We start from the raw sequence: 15,553 nt of genomic DNA on the forward strand, positions 1-15,553 counted from the left end.
TTACCACTGAAGCAGGACAGGAACTCCTGCTGAAGCTAATTCTGATTTTGATTTCTCTGAAGTCTGAACTCCTTTAGGGAGCAGTTAAGGTTCCTACAGGCTGACCAGCCACAGAATACCACATCTTGAGCTCTTCCTACCAGGAGCTCACAGTCCAGTTAAGGAGGACCAGGGAACGGGGACAACACAGAGTTCCCCCAACTATCATGAGAACACAGGGGACAGTCACCCAAGCCAGCATGGGGAGGCAAGAGGAGGTCTCCTGAGGAAAAGGTATCTGAGTTGAGACTTGTAGGGTGACCAGGAATCACTGCTGCAGACAGAGGAGAAAGATGTTCCAGGAAGTGGCAACAGTGTGTGGGAAGCCCTGGAGACCAGAGAAAGCTGGGAAAAGTCCAGATTTCAAGGCCTGTCACACCTAGCCCCTTAAATCTCTCTGGCATTATTTGCCATCCTTCCCTGTCACCTACCCGCCTTGCACTCATGGTTTGTGTGCTGGGGACCCTGGGATTCATATGTGGAAAGGTATATATTGGACTCCCTACCAAGCCTCCTGGTCAGGAGAATCTTTTACTCTTCCCAAGGCACTGTCGTTTTGCTCATCCCTCATAATCCTGACGACCCTTTTTTTCAGTAGAGGAAATTGTGGCTCAGAAAGATTAAGTCACTCATTGGAGACCACACAGCTGGTGACAGGGTGAGGAGGTGGGGGGCGGGGTAGGGCTGCAAATACTGGTCTAACTGCCGGCCTATTGTGCCCACAGTGGCTTTGAGTCAGGTGTCTGCGAGAGGGCACTTTCTTACAGGTTTCCCTGCGTGCTGCACTTAAAAGCATGGAGAAAGCTGAAGTCTGCAGGCTGAGTTCAGAGGAATTGCTTACCAGGGCTGGGGTCATTTCAAGTCCGGTCGTCTCAAGCATCCCATCGCCCCGCGGCTGAGAACCGACATCTGAAGACCTGGGTTCCATTTTTGTCATATTTCTCTAACTCCAATACCTCCCAGTTATGTGTATATGGACATGTAACTTCGATCTCATCTGTTAAAACAGATCTTGCGGGACTATTGTGGGGATGAGAACAGCATGTATATACTGAGGCTGTCAGTACAATCACGGTGTGTGCAGGAAAGAGGACATGCGGTGAAGGGCATGCGGTACACACAAAGCACCCGCCTTAAGGCTCTGCGCAGGTGCGCTCTACAAAGACCCGGTGAGTCCTCCCCCGTGCTCTGCGGCTGCGCAGCTGTCCCGCTTTGCGGCCGCACTGCTTGACGGCAGTGGTGTCCGACCGCCAGCTGGCGTTACCGGGGTAACGGCGATCGCATGTGGCCCAGGAAGGTAAGGCGCGGGACTGGGAGCCGCTGGTGTCCCGGGAAGCTGAGCTGCATACTGAGGGATCCGCCTTGGGGAGAGACGTCCTGTTTTCCGAAAACCCCCAGGGCGAAAGCGGAAACGGCCCAGAGACGTTCCTCCGGTCGCACAGCCGCACCAGACGGCCGGGCTGAGGGGCCAGCCTTCCTACTTCAACCGGAATTAGCCCTTTTCCTCCTTCTTCTTGTACCTGTAGCCCTGTTTTTTGTGTTCTTTCTGGGAGCTCTGACTCCACGTCCTGTGCTGGGGGCGTCGGACTTCGATACTGGCTCTGCCCGAGAGGAGCCTTAGCCGCTGGGAAGGAAACCAGCAAAGGAATACGTTGTAACAGCGAGTCACGGACTTACCACTTTGGTCATTAGCTGCAGTTGCAGCTTGCATTTGGCTAGCACTTTACACGTAGTAGGTCCAGTACCAGGTTCCTTTGCACAGTCACCCGTTTCATCCTCACAACAGCCTTCCCAGGTCTGCTGTTTGTTTACCTGTCTTAGTCTCGTGTTCTAACTTGAAAGCTTCCCAGAAGCAGGCTTGTTTGCCTTGCCCCTTTAATCCTTGCCTCTCCTAGCCTAGGAGGTACTTATTTGGAGGTTTTTTAATTGGGAGACTTTGAACTTTGCTGGGTGGGAGGTTTTAACCAGGCTGGTTTAGCAAAGTCGGCCCAGAGGGTTGGAAAAATTAAATGAAGCTACTCCCCCACTCGTTTTATTTTGTTTTGTTTGGAATAAACGTATACTGAACACCTAAAAGGTGTTAGCTTGTCTGCTCAAGGGAAGATTAGGAACAAGCATTGCTTTTGATAGAAAAGTAAATATACTTAACGGTATGGACGCCTGGAGTCAGTATGCCCAGGTTTGGGAAAGGAAAAGTAACAGCCCTTTACAGGTACATAGCACTCAGCCCTTCTGAGTTCCTTTCCTCACCTTCACAATGGGGATGGTTGTTGGGATTGAGTTTGAATAGGCCATCCTATCACCAGAGGTTGCCAACTTTAGCTCCATGTTGAAATCACCTGGGTCCTACCCCAGATTTTCTGATGTAGTTGCAGCTAAGTCCTGGAGTTTCAAAATTTCCCCATGTGATTCAAAGGCAGCCAAGCTTGAGAGCTGCAGTTAATTTTCAGACCCCAGGTTAATTTTCTTAATCTTTGCTGTTTTCATTCCCTGCTGAAAAACTTGCACTGGGCCCAAGCCTTCACATCCCACCTGACCACTGGCCCAGTCTTTCCTAAACATTTGTATGTGCTTCAGTCATGGGTCCTTTTGTTAGTCTATCTTACCATGCCCTGTGTCCCTGCCGTCCTGGCCTTTCATGTTATAGCTGTGGGCAAATGACCTGCCCCCTCTGTTTCCTAGTCTGTGAAGTAAGGATGGTAGTACCCATGTATGTGGCGTGTGGCTGGCATGTGGTACAGTCAGCATGTTGTACCTTTTGGTGATGGTGAGCTCCTATCATTGTGTTAAATCTCCCATTAGGCTGTTCTCCTATCATGGTGCTGAAGAAACCTTTCAAAATGTGGAGACTAGCAAACTCAAACCTTTCTCCTTTGCTTTGCCTTCCAAGTTCTGCACAAGACATCTCTTCCATGAAACTATGAAACTAGAGATCTTCTGGTTTGTCTTACTGATATTTTTCAGCATTATTGAGAGATGATTCATGTATCATAAAATTCACCCCTGTAAAATGTGCAGTTTAGCAGTTTCAGTATATCAGAGTTATGCATCATCACCATCCCTGCAATCTAATTTTAAAGCGTTTTCATCATATTCAGGATAAACCCCATACCTGTTGGCAGTCACTCCCCATACCTCCCTTGCCCCAGCACCTGGCAGTCACTAATCGACTTTATGTCTCTTTGGATTTGCCTGTTCTGGGCATTTCATATTAATGGTCTTATACAATGTGTGGTCCTTTGTGACTGGCTTTTCTCAAGGTAATGCTCTCTAGGTTCATGAAGCAGGCGTCAGGGCTTCATTCCTTTGTTAATTGCTGATAATATCCCATTATGTGGATACAGCACATTTTGTTGATCCATTCATCTATTGATAGTCTTTGGGGTTGTTTCTACTTTTTGACTGTTATAAACAATATTGCTGTAAACATTCATGTACAAATTTTTGTTTGAGCATGATTTCTTTTTTCTCTAGGAGTGGAATTGCTGGATCATATGATTATTCAGTGTTTAACATTTGAGTGACTTCCAGACTGTTTTCTAGTCCTGTTCAATTTGAAGGTAATGAAACTGGGTTCAGGGAGCCTACGAGGGTTGTTAAGGTCACGTGGTCATGATAGCAGCTTTGCATATATGGAAGGCCTACTACAGCCAAATTCTTGATGTGTGTGTTGTCCCATGTACAGAGCTGACACTAGATCCCAGCTTTTGAGGTTTTGTGAAAAACAAGGCATCTTCTGTGGCAGAAACCTTCTATCACACAGACTGGGGTTGGAGTACAGAGTTCCTGCCTTCAGTGTCATTACTGGTTCTTACCTTTTTTTTTTTTTTTTTTTTTTTTTTTTGTAGTAGCAGCCATCTGAAAGGGAAAATCCTAAACAAGCTAGGCAGATTAAAACAGCTTTTCTTGGAGTTCCTGTTGTGGCGCAGTGGTTAACAAATCCAACTAGGAACCATGAGGTTTCAGGTTCAATCCTTGGCCTTGCTCAGTGGGTTAAGGATCTGGTGTTGCCGTGAGCTGTGGTGTAGGTCACAGATGTGGCTCGGATCCCACATTGCTGTGGCTCTGGTGTAGGCCGATGGCTATAGCTCCGATTAGACCCCTAGCCTGGGAACCTCCATTTGCTTCAGAAGTGGCCCTAGAAAAGGCAAAAAGACAAATAAATAAAACAGCTTTTATTTTTCACTTACTTGGGAGAATTTAATTGGATGTTCTTGAAGTCAGCCATTAAGTATTTTCTCTTTTTAAAAAATTTCAAGTGTAATATATACAAATCAAATACTAATCAGAAATTAAGTTATAAAAGGGAAGTGCTCATATAAGTTCAAATTATTCCTGAAAATCCCTAGAAATTTCCTCACTAGAGACCAATATCCTGCCTCAAAAAAGCTAACTTATTTTAAGTTTTAGAATAAATTGCCATTTCTTACTTTGAATGCTAAATGCAATACAATTGACCCTTGAACAACACAGAGAGTTAAGGGCATGACCTTCTTTACAGTCAAAAATCTGAGTGTAATTTTATAATTGGCTCTCCTGGTTCCTTCATATCCAAAGTTCCAAATCTTCGGATTCAACCAACTGTGGGTGGTGTATTTGCTATTGAAAAAAATCTGGATCTAAGTAGACTGGTGCAGTTCAGTCCCAAGTCATTCAGGGTCAGCTGTAGTTGCTTGGGTTGAGTGAGGGTTTGTAAGTGAAAATCCACTTAAAATGCCCTTGGGGGAGTTCCCACTGTGTTGCAGCGGTACTGTTGTCTCTGTGGCAGCACGGGTTCCATCCCTGGCCCAGCACTGCAGTAGGTTAAGGATCTGGCATTGCCACAGCTGTATTGAAGTTCAGCTGTGGCTCAGATTTGATTCCTGACCTGGGTACTTCCATATGTTCTGGGTGCAGCCAAAAAAATAAATAAAATGTCCTTGGAAGAAAATCTCTTAATTATGCATTAACATAGATATGTATAGTTTTGTTACAAGCACTCTACAGCAGTGTGTGTGCATGAGTGTGTGTAAAATGTGTACTTCATGCTCAGGATTCATGGAAGGGATCTCATTTAGAAAGTAAGTTATTTTAGCATTTTGCTGCTTATATCACTTTGGCAATTCTGTGAAGATTCCAACTTGCTGATTCTTTTTTTTTTTTTTTTTTTTTTTTTTGGCCACACCTGCAGCATGTGGTAGTTCCCAGGCCAGGCCAGGGATCCAACCCGCACCACAGCAGCAAGCCAAACTGCTGCAGTGGCAATGACAGATCCTTAACCTGCTATGCCACAAGGGAACTCCTGATTCTTATTTTTTATAGTTACTTTTGTTACTGATTTATCAGTTTCTCTGACTTACTTGATCTTTGTTTTTCTTTGTCCTCATTTAATTCCTCAGTATCTGTGGGAGGGTGGATAAAGATATCATTATACATTGGACAAGGCTTTTAATTTCTTTTTTTAAATTGAAGTTTAGTTGATTTACAACATTGTGTTCATTTTTGCATTACAGCAAAATGATTCAGTTATACATATATATATTCTTTATTAACATTCTTTTCCATTATGATTTATCTCAGGATATTGAATATAGCTCCCTGTGCTATACAGTAGGACCTCATTGTTTATCCCTTCCATATGTAATAGTCTGCATCAGGCTTTTAATTTCTTTTTAATGGTTCTAAACCCTCAAGCCACTCAGCTTCCTGCCTTAGCTCTGGCTTCCTTTGTTGGCTATTTCAGGCTTGGTTGCATCCTTTGCCCGGTGGGATGCTGGTATTGAGTGCAGGAGGCCCTGAAATAATCAGTCTTACGTTTTTCCCTATGAGGATTTGGTGCCAAGGAGGTTGAACACATGTGTGACACAGCCTCACTATATCTTCAAGCACCATATGTGCTGTCAGCTCCAGTCAGGTCCAGATGCAGGACTAAGGGAGCAGCAGATAAAGGTCCCTGTGTCCATCCAGGACACCTGCTCCGTGGATGGGGGGGCTGACCCCCTCTCCTGCACTGTCTCCATTTTTTTCCCTTGCATTTTGTTGAGTTTTCCCAAGTTAATGCATCTGCCGTGGCTGCTTTGTCACACAATGAACTCAACTGGACTTCCTTCCTCTAGCCATTATTGAATCATAGCCTGTGTGTGTTTTGTCCTTATTTTGTCTCCTCATTTCGAAGTCTGGAAAGTGGAGGTACTGACTTTGCCTTCTTTTACTCCCTCATAGCACTGGAGCTCAGTAATTCCGTGATTCTCCGTAATTCGCTCTAACCCCTCGTAATTTTTCAGCTCCTAACCTAGAGAAACAGTAAGCCTTCAGGCAAGGGGCAGATGCTGCCTGTGCTCGCAGCAGAACCTGCGAGAAGAGCCTGGGGTTCAGCAGACCTGGGTCATCCAGCGCCCCCACCCTCTGGGCCTCTGACAAGATCTCATCAGCCTGACTCTGTTTCCTCACCTGTAATGAGATGTTGGTGGTGCTCACCCTGTAATAATAATCATAGTGAACACGCAGAGTGCTTGGTACTCTAGGCCGGGTGCTGTTCTAAGCACCTTATGGGTCTTAACTATAAGATAGAGTTTGTTTTTATCCTTACTGTGTGGATAAGGAAACCAAAGCACAAAGAGATCAAGTAACTTTTCCCCCAGATCCCATGGCTGGGCCGTAGTGAAACTCATTCCAGTCCCAGCACCTGGCTTCACATTCCTGCTCTTAGCCTCACACACTTGCTGTGGATAGACCCTGAAATGGTAACTGCTTCTCTTGTTGTTATTGTTATTTATTAGTTCACCTTAAAAATTGGGAATGATTGACCTAATGTTTGGAAGTACTTTAAGGTCCTTTTTTGGCAGATGCAGAGCTCCCTAGATTTATTTGTTTGAGGACATGGTCTCATGGTTTTCTCCTTACAGCCTCAACATCTCTGATGGTTAAGAGACCTGATCGGTGTTTGGTAAGTGTCTGTTGGCCACATGAGTGAGCGGAAGGAATCTGCGGGCGGAAATCCTTTGTGCTAACAGTCAGCAGACCTGCCTGTAGCCTTGTAACACAGGTGTGTCACTAGGTCTCAGTCCACTGTAACCAGAAATAATACCATAGGCTTCCTGGGAGCTACTGCAGGGTTGAGATGCTCTAGGCCAGTGGGTTTGCACTGCTCCTACACAGAGTTACCCTTCATTGCTTGATTTTTTTTTTTTTTTTTTTTTTTGTCTTTTTAGGGCCACACCTGCAATATATGGAAATTCCCAGACTAGGGGTCAAATCAGAGCCGTAGCTGCCAGCCTACGCCACAGCCATATCAACGCCAGATCTGAGCCACGTCTGTGACCTATACCACAGCTCCCAGCAACACCAGATCCTTAACCCACTGAGCAAGGCCAGGGATCAAACCGGCGTCCTTGTGGATAGTAGTTGGGTTCGTCACCACTGAGCCACAACGGGAACTCCCCATTGCTTGATATTTTGTTTTTCCCACAGGCCACAAAGTTTTCTGAGCCTGGGTACAAATGTACTAGTGTGTTTGATCAATGTGGTTACTGACTCTGTTTCTTTCTCCCTATGACAGTCCTGAAAGAACAGTCACACTTGGGAAATGGCAGAGGCAGTTTTCCGTCCCCCAAAGAGGAAAAGAAGAGTGTATGAGAGCTATGTGTCTCCGCTGCCAATCCCGCTTGGTCAGGACTGTGGTCCGAACAAGGACTTCAAGATGTTCCAGGCCGAGATGATAAATAACAGCGTGGTTGTGAGGAGTGCAGAAGACATGGCACAGCTCTACAGGAAAGTATGTGTGGGCAGCCCTGAGCCAGCCTCCTCCCCAGCCACCCCCAGACACAGACTGTAAATGATCCAGTGTAGGAGCAGGATCCATTGCCCCAGAGCCATAAGCCCAAGGATCACTGCCGGCCCCAGAGCCATATTTCAGCAATGAGGTTGGGTCATCACATTGATCTTTCGTGCCTTTTGATTAGAAGAGCAACGCATGTTCATTGTAAAAAGGAAGAAAAAAAAAAACAAAAGAAATTCAAGTGCTTTGCAGAAATGTAGTGGGTAAAAAGTGAACATTTCCCACTCCTTCCAATCCCATCCCCAGAAGTAACTGAAGGGTTGCAGGTTGTTCTGGCTCAGGGACAGATCCTCATTCCTGGGTGAGGACCTCTTAGATGAGGGTGAGTTCCGCTTGTTGCTTTTTTCCGTCAATGATAGGTTTGGGTTGAAACTGGAAACTTGTTTATTTTTGTCCTATAGCTGATTCAGCATTACGGACATTTTTAAAATAGCTTTATTGGGGTATAATTTACAGCCATAAAATTCACCCATTGTAAGTGTACAACTCAGCAACTGTAATAAATTCATACAGTTGTACAACCGCTGCCCCAGTCCAGTTGCAGAAAGTTCCCTGGTGCCCATTGTACTTAATGCCTGTCCCTACTCCCAGCTTGAGGCACTCCTCATCCACTTCCTGTCTATAAATGTGCCATCTCTAGACATTTTATATCAACTGCATGTTGTAGCCACCTTCCAAAGTGGGATGCAATAGGTGGCATTGACTCTGGTGAGACAAGGGTCTAGGCCAAGGGCCTAGACACATTCACAATGTAACATTAAGAGGCTTCGTGAAGTGTAGACACATGATTTATTCTGATTGTTAAATCTAGGTGGAGGGTAAATAAAAGGTGTTTGTTTTATTATTATTTCAGTTTTCTATGGGTTTAAGTATTTTCTCATTTTAAGAAATGGAGGCGAAATCGATGTTGTTTTTTGGAATCAGCAGGAAGGAGAGGAATAGTACTTCAGTTCTGGGAAGAAGAGAATCAGGGAAGCTTTCTGCACTTGGTGGACGTGGCTCCTGCTTTTAGGCTCCCGCTTTTAGGCTCCTGACCTATGTGTGGAGAAAGCCCTGCCTCTGCCTGCCTGTGGCCTTCAGGTGACCAGACCTGGACTGACACTAGTACTTAGGAGACAAACGGGTGCCCTGGAAACTCCTCAGCTTCCTTCCAGCAATGGGAGAGAAAAAATGCTAGGTCCTCACTAGTAATCGTTAGGGAATCAGAGGCTGTGAAGCAAGTGACGCTCTTGTTAACTTAAATGACTCTTCTGCCTCAGCTGAAAAATTGATAACTAAACTTTTTTCTCTTCCCTGCAGGGTTATTTTGGAAAAGGCATCCTATCTAGAAGCCGTCCAAACTTCACAATTTCAGATCCTAAGCTGGTTGCTAAATGGAAAGGTAAACTGTGCAAAGTTCATTTCTTTCGGCAAATTCCCTTTTTCTTTCATTTTTGATCTTACACTGGATTATATGGTAAAATTCTAGAGGAGATGTAACATGACACTGGCAGTTTTACTGCTAAAAATAGCAACTAGGATAACTCTAATCAAAGTGAAAAGATTCTTGTGAATGGTGAGTATGTGTTTCTTCCAATTTCTGGAATCACCAAGGGTTATTGAGTTCCCATTGTAGCTCAGTGGAAATGAATCTGACTAGTATCCATGAGGATTCAGGTTTGATCCCTGGCCGTGCTCAGTGCTTCTGGGATCCAGCACTGCCATGAGCTGTGGTAGGTTGCAAACACGGCTCAGATCCTGAGTTGCCATGGATGTGGTGTAGGCCTCCAACTGTAGCTCTGATTCGATCCCTAGCCTGAGAACTTCCATATGCCGAGGGTACGTCCCTTAAAAAAAAAGAAAAAAAAAAAAAGTGTTAACAGGCTTTTCTGTTAGCTGTGCCTAACATAGTCCTGTTTATGTTGAAGCTACTGAAGATTACATGCCTGCTCACCTGTATGCAAGCTAAGTTTTATGTTTTATTTCTGGAACTGGAATTGAGAACAATAACTATGACACTGATGTGTTTCTTAAAACATACTAATCTGTGTAATTCTCATTTGCTATTCCTCTTTAATTTATAAATCCTGTTGTATTTACATAACTGATACCAGCAGGTTAAACCATAATTAAAAAGGATCTTTTTTTAAGGTCCAATTTTTATTTATTTTTTAATTTATTTTTCTTTTTAGCTTGCAGCAACATCAGATCCTTAACCCACTGAGCAAGGCTAGGGATTAAACTCGAATCTTCACGAACACTAGTCAGGTTCTTTCTCTTTTTCTTTTTCTTTTTTTTTTTTTAAGGGCCACACTGGAGACATATGGAGGTTCCTAGGCTAGGAATCAAATCTGAGCTACAGCTGCCGGCCTACACCGCAGCCACAACAACGCAGGATCCAAGCTGCATCTGAGATCTACACCACAGCTCACAGCAACGCCGGATCCTTAACCCACAGATTGAGGCCAGGGATCAAACCCACAACCTCATGGTTCCTAGTCGGATTCGTTTCCACTGAGCCACGATGAGAACTCCACTAGTCAGGTTCTTAACCCACTGAGCCACAAGAGGAACTCCAGAAAGGATTTTAAAAAACATTTTAGGGAATTAGTTCTCTGGTGATCTGGTGGTTAGGACTGAGTACTTTTACCGCTGTGGCCCAGGTTCAACCCCTGGTCTGGGAACTGAGATCCCACATCATGCCACTGCACACTGTGGCCAAAACAAACCAAAAAAAACAACAAAAAACTAGTGCAAGAAAAAATACAAATTAAAGCTGCATTGAGATACCATTTCAGCACTCAGAATGGCATAAATCCCAAAGTTTGACAATAGGCCCTTTGGTAAGGCCCTAAGAAACACTCTTACGTGTTGCACATGGACATACATATGGTATAGCCATTATTGAGGGAAATTTAGTACTGTCTTGAAAAAATCATGTACATTTACTCCCTCCTCCTGGCCCCTGAGAGCCTTGAGATGCTTTGCATCTTTGATTTTGCCTGTTCTAAATATTTCCTATATGAGGAACCCTTTTGTGTCTCTCACCCTGGCCAGTGTTTGCAGGGTTTATCCATAGCACGTATCAGCACCTCATCCTGACTACTAGTCCATTGTATTGATACACTGTGTTTTGTCCATCCATTTATCCAAAGATGATTTTTGGAGTCATTTCTCCTTTTTGGCTGTGGCGAATAATGCTACTCTGAGCATTCACACACAGGTTTCCCTGTGAACATATGTTTTCATTTCTCTTGTGTATATACCTAGGAGCGGATTGCCTGATCATATGATGATTTTGTCTTAATTTTCTGAGGAACTACTGAACTGTTTTTCATAACACCTGCATCATTTTACATTTCCACTAGCAGTGCATAAGGTTTTCCAATTTTTCCACATCCTTTCCAACACTTGTTATTTTCTGAATTTTTTTGATGATAGCCATCTTAATGGATGTGAAGTGGTAAAGTTTTTCATCTTAATGAAACCTCATTTATCCATTTTTTTTCTTTTGTTGCACATGCTTTTAGTGTCATATTTACAGAACCATTACCAAATCCAGGGTCTTGCAGGTTTTTCTCCATGTTTTCTTCTAAGAGTTGAATAGATTCAGCTCTTAAATTTAGGTCTTTAATCTTTTTTTATTTAATTTTTATATGATGATATAAGGGTCCAGTTTCATATGTTTTGCATGTGGCTGTCCAGTTGTCCAGTAAAGCATTTACCTTTTTTTAAAATTTTTACATAATGATTTTTATTTTTTTCCATTATAGCTGGTTTATAGCATTCTGTCAATTTTCTACTGTACAGCCGCATTTACTTTTAACCCAGCAGTTCCACTTCTGGGAATTTATTTTGAAGATACATTGTCAGGGGTTCCCTCTTGGCACAGCAGGTTATGGATCTAGTGTTGTCACTGCAGCAGCACGGCTCACTGCTATGGCATGGGTTCAGTCCCTGGTCCAAGAACTTCCGCATGCCTTAGGTGCAGCCAAAAAGAAAAAAGAAAAAAAAGATAAACTGGCAAAAATATGCAAAGAAAGAGCTCAAAGCTATTCACTGCCACACTGTTTCTAATGGAAACAACCGAAATGTCCATGAGCATGGGAGTACCAGCTGAATAAACTATAGTGTGTTCATATAATGAAGTGCTGTGGAACCAAAGTAGGAATGGGGGCTCAGTAGATAATATTTTTCAGGAAAGAAAGCAAGTTAAAGGGAAGTTGGCATGTGTGCTGTGGCTTGTCTGGCGGGAAAGGAATATATATATTTGAAATATAAGGAAGGATAAACTACAATTGTTGTTAATGCCTGTGGGGAGGAATGGAACAGGATGGAGAGCTGAGACTTTATAGATGTGACCTTGGGACCTTGTAAATGTATTACACGATGACAAAATGATGTTAAATTTTTAAAAGCTGTTCTCTTAAAATCAACAGTAACAAGGAATCTGTATATCAAGTTGGTGGTATAGCCATAGGAAGCTATTTTGAGTGACTTTAAAACATGGTAATTTGACTGTCCAGTCATAACAGGATAGACTCTGTATCACCTGCCACAGTGTTAGTTAACAAACCACCCCCAAGATGGAGTGGCTTTGACCAGCAACCAGCTGCTCCATTTAAGTCAACCAGCTTGCTGAGTATGTCCACTGATGGTGGCAGAATGTGTTCATCCAGCTGGTTAGGTCCAGATCCGTAGGCTGCACCGAAGGACCCGCCCAGTAATGGATCCGGCCTGACTCACTGGTGTCTGGCTGTCCACTGCTCTCGGATGGCGTCATGTGGGATGGGGGTGAAGGGCATCGTGGTGTCGTCTTCCACAGGCAGCCTCGGCATGTTCTCACAGTTATTAGGGTCACAAGCAGGCCAGTGCTTTCCAGCCTCCCCTTGTATCATGTTTGCGTTATTCCATGGACCCAGAGTTGGGGTTTGGCTGATGGAAGACCTGAAGGACCAGGGCCATCAGTGCTGTCAGCCTGCCAGATACTCCAAAGGAAGGGGCATCTTGAGGCTGTTTTCAGCAGTCACCTTGAAGGTGGTGGTGGTGATGCTGTTATGCTGAAACTGTTATGTGTGTAGTATGTGAGAAAACGAATGACTAATTGTATTGGCACGGTTGAGGGCCAGGGTTTTTTTCATGAAACACCTTGTACCAGGAAGCAAGGAAGCTAAAGAAACTCCTAGGCTTGATTCAAAAGAGGCTCCCACTAGCCAAAGGTAGAATCGTTTAGGCATGAGTAAGAGTAATACTGCAGTTTATTTTAAAATCCATTCATGGAGTTTCTATTGTGGCTCGACAGAATAAGAACCCAGCTAGTATCCATGAGGATGTGAGTTTGATCCCTGGCCTTGCTCAGTGGGGTAAGGATGTGGCATTGCTGCAAGCTGCAGTGCAGGTCGCAAATGCAGCTTGGATCCCACGTTGCTGTGGCTGTGGCATAGACTGGCAGCTGCAGCTCCAGTTCCACCCCTAGCCTGGGAACTTCCATATGCCATAGGTGCAGCCCTAAAAATTAAAATAAAATAAAATCCATTCATTCATAATAACCCCTTCCACACCATGCTTGAATCCTTAGTTCTTACTGATACACTGCAGTAGCAGTTATTATTCAGCTGTGGAAGATTCATCATTTGGAAACTGGTTCTCAGGGTAACCAAACAGCGAAGGTTATAGGAAGGTTATTCTCTTTAAAGGAAAATACCCCTGACAAACAAAGAAGAAATGATAAGATGGGAATGTCGCTGCTTTGGGACCTCTAATGAATTACTGGGCCTCGGCGTCTTGCAAAATCTTGGCTGCCTCTGTACACCAATACCAAATAGAAACACGGAGACTTAATTGGAGGAAATGGACCAAGTAGCTTTAATTCCCAGGCAAAGAGGGGAGCGCAGCAGGCTGGCGCCTCAAGGACTATGCCCCCCCCCACCTTGGAGGGGGTAATGAGGAATCTTATAGTGTTTGAGGAGCAGGGGGTGATCAGCTCATGGATGTTTTCCTGATTGGTGGGTGCTGAGGTGGTTGGGAATCAGCATCATCAACTTTCTCATTCCAGCTGGTCTGGGGTCTGCGTGCTTATGGGGAGCACACAGTTGACTTCTCCACCTGGTGGAGGCTTCAGCACCTCCAAAACAGCTCCGAGGACATGGCTCAGCATATTACCTATAGTCCTTAAAGAAGAACCTACTAAAGGTCCTGGACTTTGTTGAACGACTGAATTTTTTTTTTTTTTTTCCTCTTTTTGCCTTTACTATGGCCGCTCCCTCGGCATGTGGAGGTTCCCAGGCTAGAGGTCTAATCGGAGCTGTAGCCACCGGCCTACGCCAGAGCCACAGCAACATGAGATCCGAGCCGCGTCTGCAACCTACCTCACAGCTCACGGCAATGCTGAATCCTTAACCCACTGAGCAAGGCCAGGGATCGAACCTGCAACCTCATGGTTCCTAGTCAGATTCGTTTCTGCTACACCACAACAGGAACTCCTAAATTGGTTCTTTGACTAAAGTTTTTCTATAGATAATAAGGCAGGTGGAGGACATGACTGGGGGTCTACTCTGGGAAGGCCTCAGGGTCCTGATTGGTTACAGGCATCGATCAGCAACAACGCTGATGATATAAAAAGAGACCAAAAGACATTCTGTGTCTTCTGATGGAAATGCAGCACCACCTATAAGCAGGTGTCCCTCGGAGTTCCCATCGTGGCGCAGTGGTTAACGAATCCGACTAGGAACCATGAGGTTGCGGGTTCGATCCCTGGCCTTGCTCAGTGGGTTAAGGATCCAGCGTTGCCGTGAGCTGTGGTGTAGGTTGCAGACGCGGCTCAGATCCCACGTTGCTGTGGCTCTGGCATAGGCCGGTGGCTACAGCTCCAATTAGACCCCTAGCCTGTTAACCTCCATACGCTGCGGGTGCGGCCCTAGAAAAGGCAAAAAGACAAGAAAAGAAAAAAGCAGGTGTCCCTCAAAAGTTGAGGCTGAATGTGACCAAGCCGCTGGTCCCACCAGCTCACAGGAAACACAGGGACAGAGAGAGGTGCTCACCATGCTGCTCTGGGTACCAACATGCAGTGGAGTGGACCCTGCGGCCGCAGCTCTTCACCCTCAACCACCTTCTCCCCGCTCACCAGACAGTAAGAGCAGGACCAGTGAAACTGAGCAGGCTTATGTTCCCACTGGAATGTCCATGTTAGTTTGAAGGCAGCAAAGTGCCTGTGCCCAGCCTGGAGCAGCACCCTTAGCAGCCAGACCAGGGAAGGTTCTGCAGGACAGAGGACCCAGTTCTTCAACAAATGAATCACAGAGAAAAAAAGGCCTGGCAGGGAAGCCTGTGTATTAGAATCAACTTCAGAGCAGTTACTCAATTGCATTGTTTGGCCCTTATTTGGATTCTGAGTCAAATAGACTTTAAAAGAAACATTTAATACAATGCATAGATTTTAGATGATGCTGAGGAATTTTAACTTTTTTTTTTTTTTTAATTGTCTTTTTAGGGCTGCACCTCTGGCATATGGAGATTCCCAGGCTAGGAGTCTAATCAGAGCTGTTGCTGCCAGCCTATGCCAGAGCCACAGCAATACCAGATCTGAGCCGAGTCTGTGACCTACACCACAGCTCATGGCAACGCCAGGTCCCCAACCCACTGAGTGAGGCCAGGGATCAAACCTGCAACCTCATGGTTCCTAGTCAGATTCGTTTCCGCTGCACCACGACGGGAACTCCT

General features: G+C 44.8%; 1 protein-coding gene across 3 annotated transcripts in view; it reads left to right on the forward strand.

The window, feature by feature from the left end:
* TSEN2 (tRNA splicing endonuclease subunit 2) overlaps positions 1,213-15,553 on the forward strand; it is a 40,019-nt gene continuing 25,678 nt past the window's right edge. Inside the window, exons 1-5 of one of the 3 annotated variants that reach the window (XM_013981990.2) lie at positions 1,246-1,336; positions 3,514-3,599; positions 6,924-6,964; positions 7,577-7,792; positions 9,155-9,236. In XM_013981990.2, coding sequence (XP_013837444.1) covers positions 7,604-7,792; positions 9,155-9,236 — 271 coding nt within the window. In that variant the 5' untranslated portion in view covers positions 1,246-1,336; positions 3,514-3,599; positions 6,924-6,964; positions 7,577-7,603. Of the gene's footprint in view, positions 1,337-3,513; positions 3,600-6,923; positions 6,965-7,576; positions 7,793-9,154; positions 9,237-15,553 lie in introns of all 3 variants that reach the window. The other 2 variants (XM_003132372.6, XM_005669795.3) reach the window with 2 other exon arrangements.

This window comes from Sus scrofa, chromosome 13, assembly GCF_000003025.6.
Source record: "Sus scrofa isolate TJ Tabasco breed Duroc chromosome 13, Sscrofa11.1, whole genome shotgun sequence".
In the NCBI taxonomy this organism is placed as follows: domain Eukaryota; kingdom Metazoa; phylum Chordata; class Mammalia; order Artiodactyla; family Suidae; genus Sus; species Sus scrofa.